Below are 13,443 nucleotides of genomic sequence, written 5' to 3' on the forward strand. Positions count from 1 at the left end.
ACAACAATGCCGGTTTGGGTGCGGCTTCATAATCTCCCACTACATTTCTGGCATCACTTAGTTTTAGCAGCCATTGGGAATACCTTAGGGAAATTCATAAAAATGGATGAGGACAGATTATGCAGAGGAATCTTCTCCTTCGCCAGAATTTGCGTTGAAGTGGATATGAGTCAGGGGCTGCCTGAACATATCTCACTAAACTTCAACAACACTCAGTGGCTTCAGCCCCTTGACTATGAAAATACCGCATTCAGATGTCGCAGCTGCAGGCAAACAGGACACCTCCAATACTCCTGCCCCCTGGTTAAAAAGAATCCCAAAGGAAACAAGAACAGAAAAAAAAAGCCCAATGGATGGCAGCACACGGAACCGCTGGAAGAAGAGGACATACTCTCAGAACAGGCAGTCAACCAAGAGGAATCGGACACAAATATGGAACAGCAGGGTACACAAAATGATATCTCCCCAGACCCTCATCGGGAAACGCCCCAAATTCAAACCCAGCAAAATCCTCAGCTGGATGTAGGTGGCATCAAAAGAACTCATGGTTCGGAAGGCTCTGAATCCGACAAGGAATCACCAGTGAACAATCTGGTATCCATGCAGGCTATCATTGTTCCCTCTCCTGACACACAGGGTTGGCGTAGAGTGGAGAAGAAAAAGGGCCGCAAAGTTTAGGCTTGCGGTTATTTGTATTTTATTATTTGTATCCGTCCTTCTCATGGACGGCTTTATGCATATGCTACTAGCATCTACAACATGTAATTTTCTTCATTTTATGAATAAAATTACGAACTCTATTTTCCCAGGAAAATATAGGAAAAATGGAAGGCGATTTTATCAATAATATAATATGTATATATAATTTTTTGGCGAATCTCTCACCAGGCATGGCGAATATTTTACTCAATTATAAAATCTTGTAAGATCTTGGCGAGTCTTTCACTAAATAATAAAACTTTGTAAAGTCCTAGTGAATCTTAGCATAGGCTACATGCTGGTTTAATTCCCCCATTTAAATAGGATACATTCCAGGTGAATACCATGGGTCAAGACTCAATACCATGTGCCATTTTGGTGAATACCATGGGTCAATACCATGTGCCATTTTTATTTTTATTAATTCTAATATTAGGGTTAATAATGGTATTTTGCATGGTATTAATAACAATCTAGTCCATGGTATTTGTCCCATAGTATTTTGGCCATAGGTTTCACCTAAATAATAACCCATTTTTTGAGTGTTCGTAAATATAAGGTGACTTATGGAGTAAATATAAAAAAATGTTTTATTTGTTTACCATACCTTTATTTATATTTTTATTAATTTACCATACCTCTTTTACAAATATGGTATTTGGCCCATAGGATTCACTTAAATAAAACCTCTTTCTTGAGCCTTCATAAATAGAACGAGGGTTATGGACTAAATATAAAAAGATGTTTTATTTATTTACGATACGTCTAGTTTAATTATATTTTTATTTATTTACCATACCTTTTGAGTAAGGATAAAAAGACATTTTATTTATTTACCATACCTCCACTTTACTTATATTTTTATTTGTTTACACCCTTACATGTATATAAGGTGACTTATGGAGTAAATATAAAAAATGTTTTATTTATTTACCATACCTCTCATTTATTTATATTTTTATTAATTTACCATACCTCTTTTATAAATATGGTATTTGGCCCATAGGATTCACTTAAATAAAACCTATTCTTGAAAATGGGCAAATGGATTCACTTAAATAAAACCTATTCTTGAAAATGGGCGAATGGAAGGTTGTAAGTCCTAATTTCAAGGGCTAAATTTACCTTTTTTACCCTATCCCTTAAAATAAGGTGGGCTATTTGAGGTGATTTGTAAAAATGTACTATGATACAAAATATTCGCCCACTAAAAATTTAAAACCCCTTAATTTCGCCAAAGGGCGAACATTCGCCCCTAAAATTATCCTTGCCTAAAGCTCTGTTGTAGATGTACTGAATTTCTCCTTCGCTGTTCCTGATAATGCCTCCGATACCGGCCAGACCCAGATAACCCCGAGGAGCACCATCGAAATTTAGCTTGAGGAAGCCTGAAGGTGGTCGTTGGCGATTTACGGTAGCCGCAAAGGTCCCTTTATCCAGGTTGAAGGCTTTCAAGATTTGTAAGTCCCCAGTTGATGCTTTAGTATCTTTGTCTGGTTTGCCTTTGACAAGAATCAATTGCCTGGTATTTTGAATGATTATTTCTATAGAGTGATTTATGTTTCTGGTTTCGTTTAAAAATACTCTCCTATTCCTTTCCTTCCAGATTGTCCATGTGATAAACCCTGGCATAGTTTTCCAAATGAGGTTGACCAATTGATTGCTGGAGAAATTGCCTCGCCAATTTTCGATAGTTGCTTGAATGGACTCTCTTATTCTGTCTGTTTGCTGCAAAATGGTTTCCACCCAATTCCACAGGCGGTTTGCTACCTCACAAGTGTTGAAGAGATGATTCATTGTTTCTTCTTCCTTTTCGCACATTGGGCATCTAGAAGGACCACAGAACCCTTTCTTTCGGAGATTCTCCCAAGTGAGAGTTTTCCTGTGCATTAGGAGCCAAAGGAATGTTTTAATTTTCGGCCAGAATTGAGAATCCCAAACCTTATTGCTCCATTTAACCTTTTCTTCTTGCTCCGAATCTTCGATACAGTTTCTGGCTTCTTTGAGCGTGAAATTGCCCCCTCCTTGCTTACCCCATCTTAGTTGGTCGTTGTCTTCCGCCATTCTAATTCTTCTTTTGTTTAACAGTGTTTGCAGATCTCTGATGTCATTGTTTGCTTCAGCCATGTTCTCTGTTTCATTGATTGCCCAATATCTCCATTCCAGGTCCCTATTATTAGGAGTCCAATAGTGATTCACCGTTATTTTCCCAAGCTCCTGGTAATTTCGTTGCACACCTGCAAACTCAGGCCTTTCTAGCTTGGGGAGTTGTTGCCAGGCATCCTCCCAGAAAAGGGCCGTTTCTCCATTGCGAATTTCCCAGAAGCTATTCTCCTGTATAATGTGTCGATTATTCCTTGCTAGGTTCCAGATCGGTGAGCCTTCTGGATTCTCTTGCATTCTGATCAGGTGCTGAATACTATGCATTGGAGCATATTTTTCCTTCCAATGTCTAGCCCACGGAAGATTGGGTTCCTTCAGCCATTTCCACCACAGCTTAGCACCGCAGGCCCTATTGATGGTGGAGGGGTCTAGCAGGTTTAACCCTCCCAGTTGTTTGGGCTTACATATTTTATTCCATGCCACTAGTGCCCACTTTTTCTTCTCTGCATTTCCTGACCATAAGAAAGTTCTCTGAATTACCCTCATTTGCTGCAGGACTCCTTTGGGAGCAGGAATTATAGAGAGCATGTATTGAGGAATAGCTTGCAAGACTACTTTGGTTAAGACTAGTCTACCAGCAAAATTGAGGGCCCTGTGGGTCCAATGTTGGCATCTTTTCTCCATGCTAGCTAGGATCTTCTCCCAATGAATTTTTTGCCAGGGTTTATCCGTTAGAGGAGCTCCTAGGTACCTAGAGGGCAGGTTGCTTCTCCGGAAGCCTAGAATGGTAGAGAGATTTTTTTGCACTGCTAAATGAGTATTGAAAAAGAAGATGGTGGATTTAGATAGGTTAACTTCCATACCTGAAGCTTTGTTGAAAAGATTGAGGATCCTTTTATAGCCCAAGGCTTCTTTGACTGTTGGAGTACCATGTAACATTGTGTCATCAACAAATTGTTGGTGAGTGGTCGCTGGGATGGAAGGCAGGGGCTGCAATCCTTTGATACTTCCTTCCTCTTTGGCGCTGCGAATGAGTCTGCTTAAACCTTCCATCAGGATTACAAAAAGGAAGGGTGATAATGGGTCACCTTGCCTGAGTCCTCGTGATGGAGAGAATTGATCGGCAGGGGCACCATTTACCAGAATAGAAAATTTAGTAGATTTGATCAGAGCTAAAATCCACACTATCCATTGACTGGCAAAACCGAAAGCCTTTAAAATTGCTTCAAGGTAATTCCAGTTGACTTTATCATAAGCCTTTGATAAGTCAAGTTGCATCATCATACCTGCAATTTTCCTGGAGTGAAGTGTATGAATCATTTCTTGAGCTAGTAAAATGTTGTCCAGAATTTGTCTCCCCTCAACATATCCCGATTGCTCTTCAGAGATGAGGCCCGGAAGAATAGGTTTCATTCTGTTAGCTATGACTTTAGAGATAATTTTATATATAACATTGCACAAAGCAATAGGCCGAAATTTTGCCGGGGTGTTGGCCTCCTCTTCTTTTGGAATCAGGGTAAGGAAAGTAGAATTTAGGGACTTGAGGATTGAGGCAGAACGCCGAGAGTCTTCCACCACTTCCCAGACCTCTGTTTTAACAATGTCCCAGCAAGCCTTGTAGAAGTTGATGGTAAAACCATCAGGCCCAGGAGCTTTATCATTTGGCATGCCCTTCACCGCTTCTTCCACCTCTTCCAAAGAAATTTCTCGAGTTAGTGCTAGGTTTTGCTCATTGGTGATTGTCTTGGGAATGGATTTGATGAGTTCCTCAATTGCTTCTGTCCTGTCAACCTCTGGCTCTTGAGCTATGCTGCTGAAATGTGAAGTAAGCAGGGTTGAAACTTCTTGATGTGTCTGTAGAATGGCTCCCTGTTCATTTTTGAGACTGAGGATTTTGTTCGCTCCCCTGTGGTCCATTGCTGATCTATGGAAGAATTTTGTATTCTGTTCCCCTTCCTTGAGCCACTGAATCCGGGACTTTTGTTTCCAAAGGGTCTCCTCTTGCTGGCAATGAAGCTGCCATTGCTGCATCAACATTTTTTCTTTGTTTGCTGTTTCTGGGTTAATGTCTCCAGTGATCCAGCCTTTGTGTATCTGCTCTAATTGCTCCTCTAATTTGGCTTTTTCTTTGAATATGTTCCCAAAGACTGTTTTATTCCATATTTTGATTTTGTTTTTGATATATCTCAGTTTGCCTTGTAATCTGTACATTTTGGTGCCTCTGATGTCCACCGGTTCATGCCACCATTTTTCAATAAGTTGAATGAAGTCCGGATGGGTGAGCCAAAATTTCTCAAATCTAAATGGCTTGTTTCTTGGAGTTCCCTGGATAGCAGCAATCAGAGAAATGGGCCAATGGTCTGATCCTCCACTTGGGAGTATATCTGATTCTACTATAATTCCCTCCAACAGAATGCTTTCAGAGATTAGAAATCTGTCTAGTCGAGAAGCAATTTGTCTTTCACCTCCCCTTTTGTTATTCCAAGTGTAAGTTCCACTCTTGGGGTAGACATCCACTAGTTTAGCAGAATCGATGAACTCTAAAAAGGCTTCAAAATCTTTGTTAAGTCTTCTTATCCCTCCTTTCTTTTCCATTAGGGTGGTTATCATATTGAAATCTCCTCCTATGACTGCCTTCGCTCTGGGATATCTTAGCTTCAGATTTAGTAGAGTTCTCAGAAAAAGAAACTTCTCTTCTAACTTCTGAGGCCCGTAGACATTAGTACATAAATAGGTTTCCGAATTTCCTACCACCTGAGCTTCTATGGCTATGAAGGATCTGGTTGCTTCAGAGGAGAGGATTTTGATAACTCGCAGATCCCACAGGGTGATTAAACCTCCCTCCCATCCATGGCTGGCGGTTTCCAGGTATTCCATATGTTTACCTAATTTTTTGCTTATATTATGAATAGTGCTACTTGCACATTTGGTTTCTTGCACAAATATAATGTCTGGATTTTCCTTTTGGACCTTCTTCTTTAAAAGTCGTTGTTTTAATTGGCTATTAAGCCCTCTAGCATTCCAAGAGATAACTTTCATTTTAAAACAATATTTAGTAGTTAAGAGAAAAAGCTTCTAGAGCTTTCATCTTACCAGAGTTTAAGAGCATTTGTCCCAATTCCTGCAGTGCCTCATTATTGGTTCTGCGCCCTCTCTTTTTCCTTTGTTTGGAGCTTGTGGAGGTTTGAAGTAGACCTTTTGTTCGGTGTCCCATTCCTTTGGCTACGCCCAGGTTCTTGCTTTGCCTTTCGATTTCTGCTCTCTGTCGTGCTATTAGTATCTCATTGATTCTCCTAACTTCCTCTTCTGGTATGTGTTCCATCCCCTTCTTTTTCCAGTGTTCCACCATGTCTGGTAGATTAACTCCTTCTTGCTCTAGTATGTCATTAAGCTCCATCTCATCACTTCCGATGTCACTTATGAGCATTTCTGAGTCTTCATCTACCCCTTTTGTTATCTCTTGATTCTGTAGTGTAATGCTTGGAGGATTTTCCTCCATTGTTTTGGTTTCAGGCTCTGTTGTAGTTTTGTTTGCTTCAGCGGTATTTTGTTCCTTATTATTGTCCTCTGATTCGGTCTCAGTTTCCAATACTTCGAAAGCATTACTAGTATTACCTTGTGATGTTCCTGCTTTGGTTGGGCGTTTCCTGTTTGCTCTTTGTCTCGCTCTTGGTCGAGTAAAGATCTCCCTGTTCTTTTCTGCTTTATCTACATTAAGGTCTTCTGCTGCTTTATTTAATGGACACTCTCTGACTAAATGTCCATGCTCATGACATTTTCTGCATCGGAATGGGATTTGCTCATAATCAATGGCTTGGAAATAGTCCTCATCCCTATATTCCAGCCACAGTCCCTCATGCAATGCCCCTGACACATCCATTTCCACACAGATTCGGGCACAGGAGGTGTATCTTCTTTGCAGAGTAGCTTCTGAAGCTTTGATGAAGGTTCCTAATTTGTCACCTATCTGTTTTAGAGCAGCATATCCCCAATAGTCTATTGGCAGGGAGAAAAGGCGTATCCAGACTGGCACTTGCTTGAAGGTCTCTTTTTCTGGCACAAAATTGGGCTTCCAAGGCCTAATGTATAGGCCCGCAGAAGCGAAGAAGTAAGGTCCGCCATCAAATATTCTATCCTTATCCTCTAGATTTGAAAAAACAATAGTGAAAAAACCTTTGGCTCCTAAGTGCAGTCTAACATCACCTTTGGGTTTCCATTGCTGCTTTATCCATTGGCACAACGCCCTTTCCGTTGGCCAGAGTCCCATGAACTTGCAGATTATTGCATGTTCGGTCATGTGATCCCGGTAGGCTTGAATCTCTGGGTCTGTTATCACCACCCTTAGGGTTTTTGCCGCCTTAGGTTTACATGGGCCTTGAGTTTTTTTGCCATTGCTTGCTCCTGCTTTGTCTCCTTTTTCCTTGTTCTCTTTATTCAGATCCCCTTCTTCTTCTTCTGTCTGCTTCTTTCCTTGTCTGTTTTCATGATCGGGATGTGCAAGCGTTGCCTTCTCCCTGCCTTTATTTTCTGTTCGTCCACCATCCTCCTTTCCTTTTAGCTTTTGATTCTGGTGTTCCTCCTTGCCCTCATATCTTTTCCTTCCCTTGTTGGTTCCGTCCTCTTTCTGTGATCTTTCATATCCAGCTATTTGCACACCTTCCTGTGCTGTCTGTCTGTGCATCATTATATGCTTATACGATGGGGTCCCTATGGACCCCTCGTTTTCCATCTGTCGGGTCAGGATCTGTCCTCTTCTGAATAGCTCTGCCACTCTGCCCCTGTTCTTTTCCAGTTTCGAACCTTAGATCTGAAGAGTCCGTGAACTGTAAACCCCGGTTTTCACGTATGTGTTAAAATTATAAATATATTAAATTTTCGTATTTTAATAAAATTATAAATTTTAGTGGTTAATAGCTCAAGACGTAGAGGTATTTAGTTCTAGTGAAAGTCTACCTTATTAAGAACCACGAGAAACTAGAGTGGCATGGTTTTCCTTGAATAATAATGATGAGTCAACTTGCATTGGCTTATATTAACCAATAATAAATGTCTCATTCTTGATTTAATAACTAAATTATAATAAATCTTCCTACTAAAAACATAAAAATAAAAAAATTTGAAATTCCTAAAAATAACTACTTTTTATCTATTACCATTAAAATTACCAATTATAAACATATCATTTTCATTTGCCATAGTACTCACCCAACGCCTCAATTTTGACGTCCCACGGGACCAAGGGCTAAATTTGATGCCTGTATACTCGTTTTTAGCTTTTTTACACGTTAAATACTATTAGTTTTCAAATCTACACGTCATCGCTATCTCGCCAATAATTTTTGAAAAAGTCATATTGATGAGCGTACTGAAAATTGACAAGTTTTAAATTATATATATAGTATGCGGTGGGTGTGTGTATACTTCATGCTGCAGTGACGACACTTTGCACTACCCTCGCTGTCTCTGGTGAGTGGTGGCTTCGTCCTTAATGCATCCAGAGTCCAATCTCAAAAGTCAAGACTCAATAGCATGAAATGATGAAAAGGTTACAAATTACAATGTACATAGTTAAAGCTTGCAAGACAACGCAATAAATTTCAACTTCAAGTGTGAATGTTATCTCGACTTTCCATGCAGCATGAATTAATTGGGTTGGTGAGTTGTGACCTCCTAGCTAGTAGCTACCAGCCTACCAGTTATTTTCAAAGCTTCCAGACTCTAGTTCAAGTTCCAAATTCTAATTATGTTCATTGGAAGGCTACAGAACCTGGAGGCTGAAACTCAGTAGACCACTAGCACAGTTTGAGAACAGATTGCAGAGCACTCGCACAGTTTGAGAAAAAGTATTTATTCGGTGGTCCTTAAGCTTCTTTCTGGTAGATTTCGCCATAGGTGGGTGGTTTCTGGCCTTAATTATTTTGTGTTTTTTGTCTGAAAATTTTCAGGTATATAATGCAATGTTGAAATAGTGGCTCCATTGAATATATTTATAGCGATCTCTTTTAAACTTGATCAAACATGTTTTTAATATATGAATAGAATTTGTATTTCACATATTTGTATTTTATTTGTAGGATCTTTGCAAAATACTCTTCCTTCCACTGTTCTTTGAACTTCATAACATAAATTTGGATTCCTTTCACCGGTGATGCCCTTTAGCCTATTCTTTGTCAACTTTCTTATGTAGTGTACACAATTTAAAAGTAGGTTGCTAAATTGCTTTTCACTATCAGGGATACAAAGTCATAGACAAATGCTCCTTGCAGACTACAGAAATAAATTTCCATCATCCTTGACAACTCCTGAATTAATTCTAAAATCCTGACGAATTGCACTGTTCCATTGAAATATTGTAAAAGTTTATGCATTGAGAAACATCTAGCAATCTGTTGCTTGCATGTTTTCCTAAGAGAATTCCTGCTTCTATTAGGTAGTATTCCTTATACATGGCTTGACAAACCAATGTAAATTCTCTATAATACTGCAGGACTCTATGCCGCCTCACTAAATGTCCCTTTCAATTAAGGCACTAAACCCCATTAACATATTTGTGTTGTTGCTAAAATTCATTCAGTTGAAACCATGATCCCTGCTAATCATAGTAGCAATATTTAAATACTAATACAAATTTGAATACGGTTTGGTACATATATAATGCAATAATAAAATAGTGGCTCTGTTGAATATATTTATAGTGATCTCTTTTAAACTTTGATCAAATGTGATTTTAATATATGAACAGAATTTGTATTTCACATATTTGTAGTTTAGTCATGGGATCTCTGCAAAATACTCTTCCTTCCACCATTCTTTGAACTTCTTGTGCTTGTTCTTGCCAGACTTTTTCTCTGTTATTCGCATGGATTCAATGAGACTCATCTCTCCACTGGGTTCTTTATGGACCTCTAGGGTCTTGGTTCCATCAGTCTCTATTTTCTCCACCTTCTTCTCATCATCCTAGTTTCCACTCCTAGAAGGCCTAATTTGACTACCAATCCACTCCATCACATAGTCTTTAGCACATAGCTTGCCAGACTTAGAATGATTTGTTGCGTCGCCTACTTCTAACCAATGCAATTTATGACGACACAAACAAACACAATAAGTAAAAAGATGAAACAATTGTTTTGTTGCCACAGACTTTATCCTTTGCTTAGGGTATTCAGAGTGTACCAACCTATCAATTCTTATGGAGGAATGTATAGTTGATTGGCTTTCTTAAGCGACAAATTTCAGTACTGTGTCAAATTTTGATTATTAGTGCACTTAAAAATAGAATAGACAGCCTTGTGTATTGTCTTCATTCAACAAATAAACTCACCGTAGATCGGTATCAACATTTTAGCCATCGCTTGTTGAGTTTGGTTTTTTTCCCTACTATCAAATCTAGGATGTGACTTATTGCCACAAGAGTTTAATCATTCCAGTATGGAGCCCAGAAGATGAGATGAGATGAGATGATAAGCATGGGAGGCTTTGGATTATTCAATAAATATCATAAGAATTTCTTAAATATTTTTGTTTTTTTGGGGAAATTTGGTAATATATTTTTTAAAAGTTGTGATTTTTCATCGTTTTAAACATCTTTTTGAAAAAACCTATGAAGCACTATATTTTTGTATATTATATATCTTAAATTCACTGTTAAATAAAATTTAAAAAAAAATACAAAACAAAGAATAATTAGACTATATAGATATATATATATATATATATATATATATATATATATATATATATATATCAATGAAGGAATTGTATTACAATGGAGAGTGCTATAAAGGATTTGGGTTGGGCAATAATTAAGTGTTGAATCAACACCAAGAGCTATTGGTTGCTTCTTTTAGCAAACACTTATATCACATAACTTGCATTGATGACTTTGAGTTTGGTTTTCTTCCCTATTATCAAATCTAGGATGTGACTTATTGCCACAAGAGTTTAATTATTCGAGTTTGGAGTCCAGAAGATGAGATGAGATGATAAGCCTGAGAGGTTTTGGATTATTCAATAAATATCATAAAAAATTCTTAGATATATTTTTTTTGGGAAATTTGATAATATAATTTTAAAAATTGTGATTTTTCATTGTTTTAAACATCTTTTCTAAAAAATCTATGAAACACTATATTTTTATATATTATATATCTTAAATTTACCATTAATTAAAAAAAAAAAAAATACAAAACAGAGAATAATTAGACTACGTTTTATATATATATCAATGAAGGAATCATATTACAGTGGAGAGTGCTATAAAGGATTTGGGTTGGGCAATAATTAAGTACCGAATCAACGCCAACAGCTACTGGTTGCCTCTTTTAGTAAACACTTATATCACATAACTTGCATTGATGACTTTAGTTACTTGGGTTCTGAGATGTTCAATAAATTTTGAGTCCACAAGACTTTGAAGTGTCTTGTCTGTTTTTCTTCTACTACCATTGACAATAGATACATTCTACTTGTCGGCTCTCATAATTAGTTGAATTCGTGTAAAGAGGTTAGAAGCAGGGAAGAAATTTAATGAACAAATTTGTCAGTTACTAGGTAAGTTGTCAGTGAAATATAATTAAAAATTTTACAAAATCCTAAATATTTTTCTTTGAGATTGTGTGGGTCAGTAAGGTGTGAAAATTGTGAAATTTGATAAGTGGGTTTGTTTTGAAATTCCAAAGCTAGTCAAAAAAAGATCATTCAAATTTGAAGACGAGTCCATGTTTCTTTGAATTTTTTTTCAATGAAAATGAATTCATTATTTAGAAGAAAAATATGAATTACCACTTTCATTTTGTCACTTGAGTATTATTTTACTTTCATATAATAAAGATGTAAAAACAGTGGGTCAATTTACTGTATAGTGTGTCATATTTACGAATACAATATTTAATAAACCATTCAAAACAACATAAGAACATCATAACTACCACCTGTATAATACATTCTGCAACCCTAAGGAGAACTTGGTACTGTAAGGGAATTCACATGGCTATTAGATATTCAAGATCATAAGTAGGAAAACCGTAAATTTGAAGGAGAACCATTTTCAACCCTCCACTGTTGGCCTGACGTCCCTAACGATGCATCTGCTGTAGATAAAGGGATTGAAGAAGTGTACGATGAAGTACACCTAAGAAAGATCCAAGAAACCAGTGAAATAAGCATAATTTCCAAACATCAAGTCCTAGAATGGCCCACGATATGCGCTAAGGAGGATGTCATGTGTATTCCCTCGGGTAACGCCATGTTATAGTTTGGACATGTACAGGCTACAACTATTGAAATTTATGGCATTTTAATTATGCAAGAAAACATCAAACTTATACAGAGAAACGTCAAATTGACAGCTCGAAAAATTCTTATACCTGTAAGTTCCCACCCCTAGAATTGTTGTTGTGTACCAGTTACCACTTACAAATGCTTGAAGTTAGATTTTATGAACAAACTTACAAAGGCATAGGAGTGTCGACAACAGGGATCTTCTACCATAATACAAGTGCATTTCCGATCCAGTCAGGATTCTTTCAGTGAAAACTTAGAGAAAATCATTTTTTTAATTTCTTTGTCTGAAAAATTTAGAGCAATTAGACTCGAACTAAGGTCTGACTGTCTTCGCATTCGGATAGATGATGTTGATAGTTTTCCATGGCGTACAGATGCAGAGGACCAAATAGAGAAGCTTGACACTATCCCATTTCTCCTTTTTTGTTACTTTTAGATATTAAAAGCATTGACTCTTTACTACTTGTATTATGGTGGTGGATGTAATTATATGATGTATGAACGTTTTTCATTTTGAGGAGATTTAGATATAAAAGTGATGATCACTCAAAGCCACGAACCGAAAATCTTACAAATATAAATGTTTCTTTATCAACTTGAAGTATGGAGCAATGGCATTTAATAGATAAGAGAAGAATCCATGGTGAAATGCATGCCATGAAGCATAGAGTTCTAGTATATATAATGGTCAACTCAAGTAATCCCGCCTTAGGTCAGCTGAATGTTCTCTCGTAGGCGACAATTGCAAGTATTATATTACTCCATTAAGGTCGACCCAATGAGAATTCTCCGTATTATATTACTCCATTAATGTCGACCCAATGAGAATTCTCCTTTTTTATCTAGACGGTTAGGTCAGCTCAATGTTATGAGATTAATATCCCTTTCTTTTTTAAAATGAAGGTCATCTTTCAGCACAATAGAGTGCATAATCCGCAGTGTATTTTTACGAGAGTTCTCCTAGTTGGGGTGATAACAAGGGTCATATAAATATAGATACATCTAAGAATAACTAATAAAAACCCAATCTATCCAATATCAAAAAGTTATGAACAAATGAACAAAGTTCAAACAATCCAATATCAAGAGTCAAATCTGAAATCATATGTCAAAATATGATAATACAAAATAAGATCATTTCACCCAAGGCTGTAGCTATTGTCACGTGAATTTTGTGTCTACCTATGAAGTACATTTTCTGATTTAAGAAACATTTTGTATAACATCAAAGTCCAGGCTTGCCTCGAATTTTTGGCCACATGGATATCTATAATTCAGAAAGGATGTATGCACAGTAAAATCTTTAATACCCTATAGTTCAAATCAGTACACACTACTGGTTATATATTTGATAAGATG

At 37.2% G+C, this 13,443-nt stretch overlaps 1 protein-coding gene across 1 annotated transcript; it reads right to left on the reverse strand.

Moving 5' to 3' along the window:
* Nucleotides 1–745: 745 nt before the first annotated feature.
* On the reverse strand, nt 746–4,719 carry LOC149202026 (uncharacterized). The gene is made up of 3 exons (XM_089401445.1): nt 3,666–4,719; nt 1,994–3,314; nt 746–752 (listed from the first exon to the last, which is right to left on the reverse strand). Exons 1-3 carry the CDS (start codon nt 4,717–4,719, stop codon nt 746–748), a joined length of 2,382 nt encoding a protein of 793 aa, XP_089257571.1.
* Nucleotides 4,720–13,443: the final 8,724 nt, after the last annotated feature.

This window comes from Pinus tabuliformis, chromosome 2_1 (assembly GCF_031772625.1).
Source record: "Pinus tabuliformis cultivar Carrire ecotype Pingquan chromosome 2_1, CPIR1, whole genome shotgun sequence".
NCBI lineage: Eukaryota > Viridiplantae > Streptophyta > Pinopsida > Pinales > Pinaceae > Pinus > Pinus tabuliformis.

Bases quoted from the DNA above. Each gene is read 5' to 3' on its own strand.
- LOC149202026 (XM_089401445.1), bottom strand. From the start codon at position 4,719: ATGGACCACAGGGGAGCGAACAAAATCCTCAGTCTCAAAAATGAACAG. The intron at 3,315-3,665 runs GTATGGAAGTTA...TCTTATGGTCAG, and splicing joins TCTTTTCAACAAAGCTTCAG to GAAATGCAGAGAAGAAAAAG.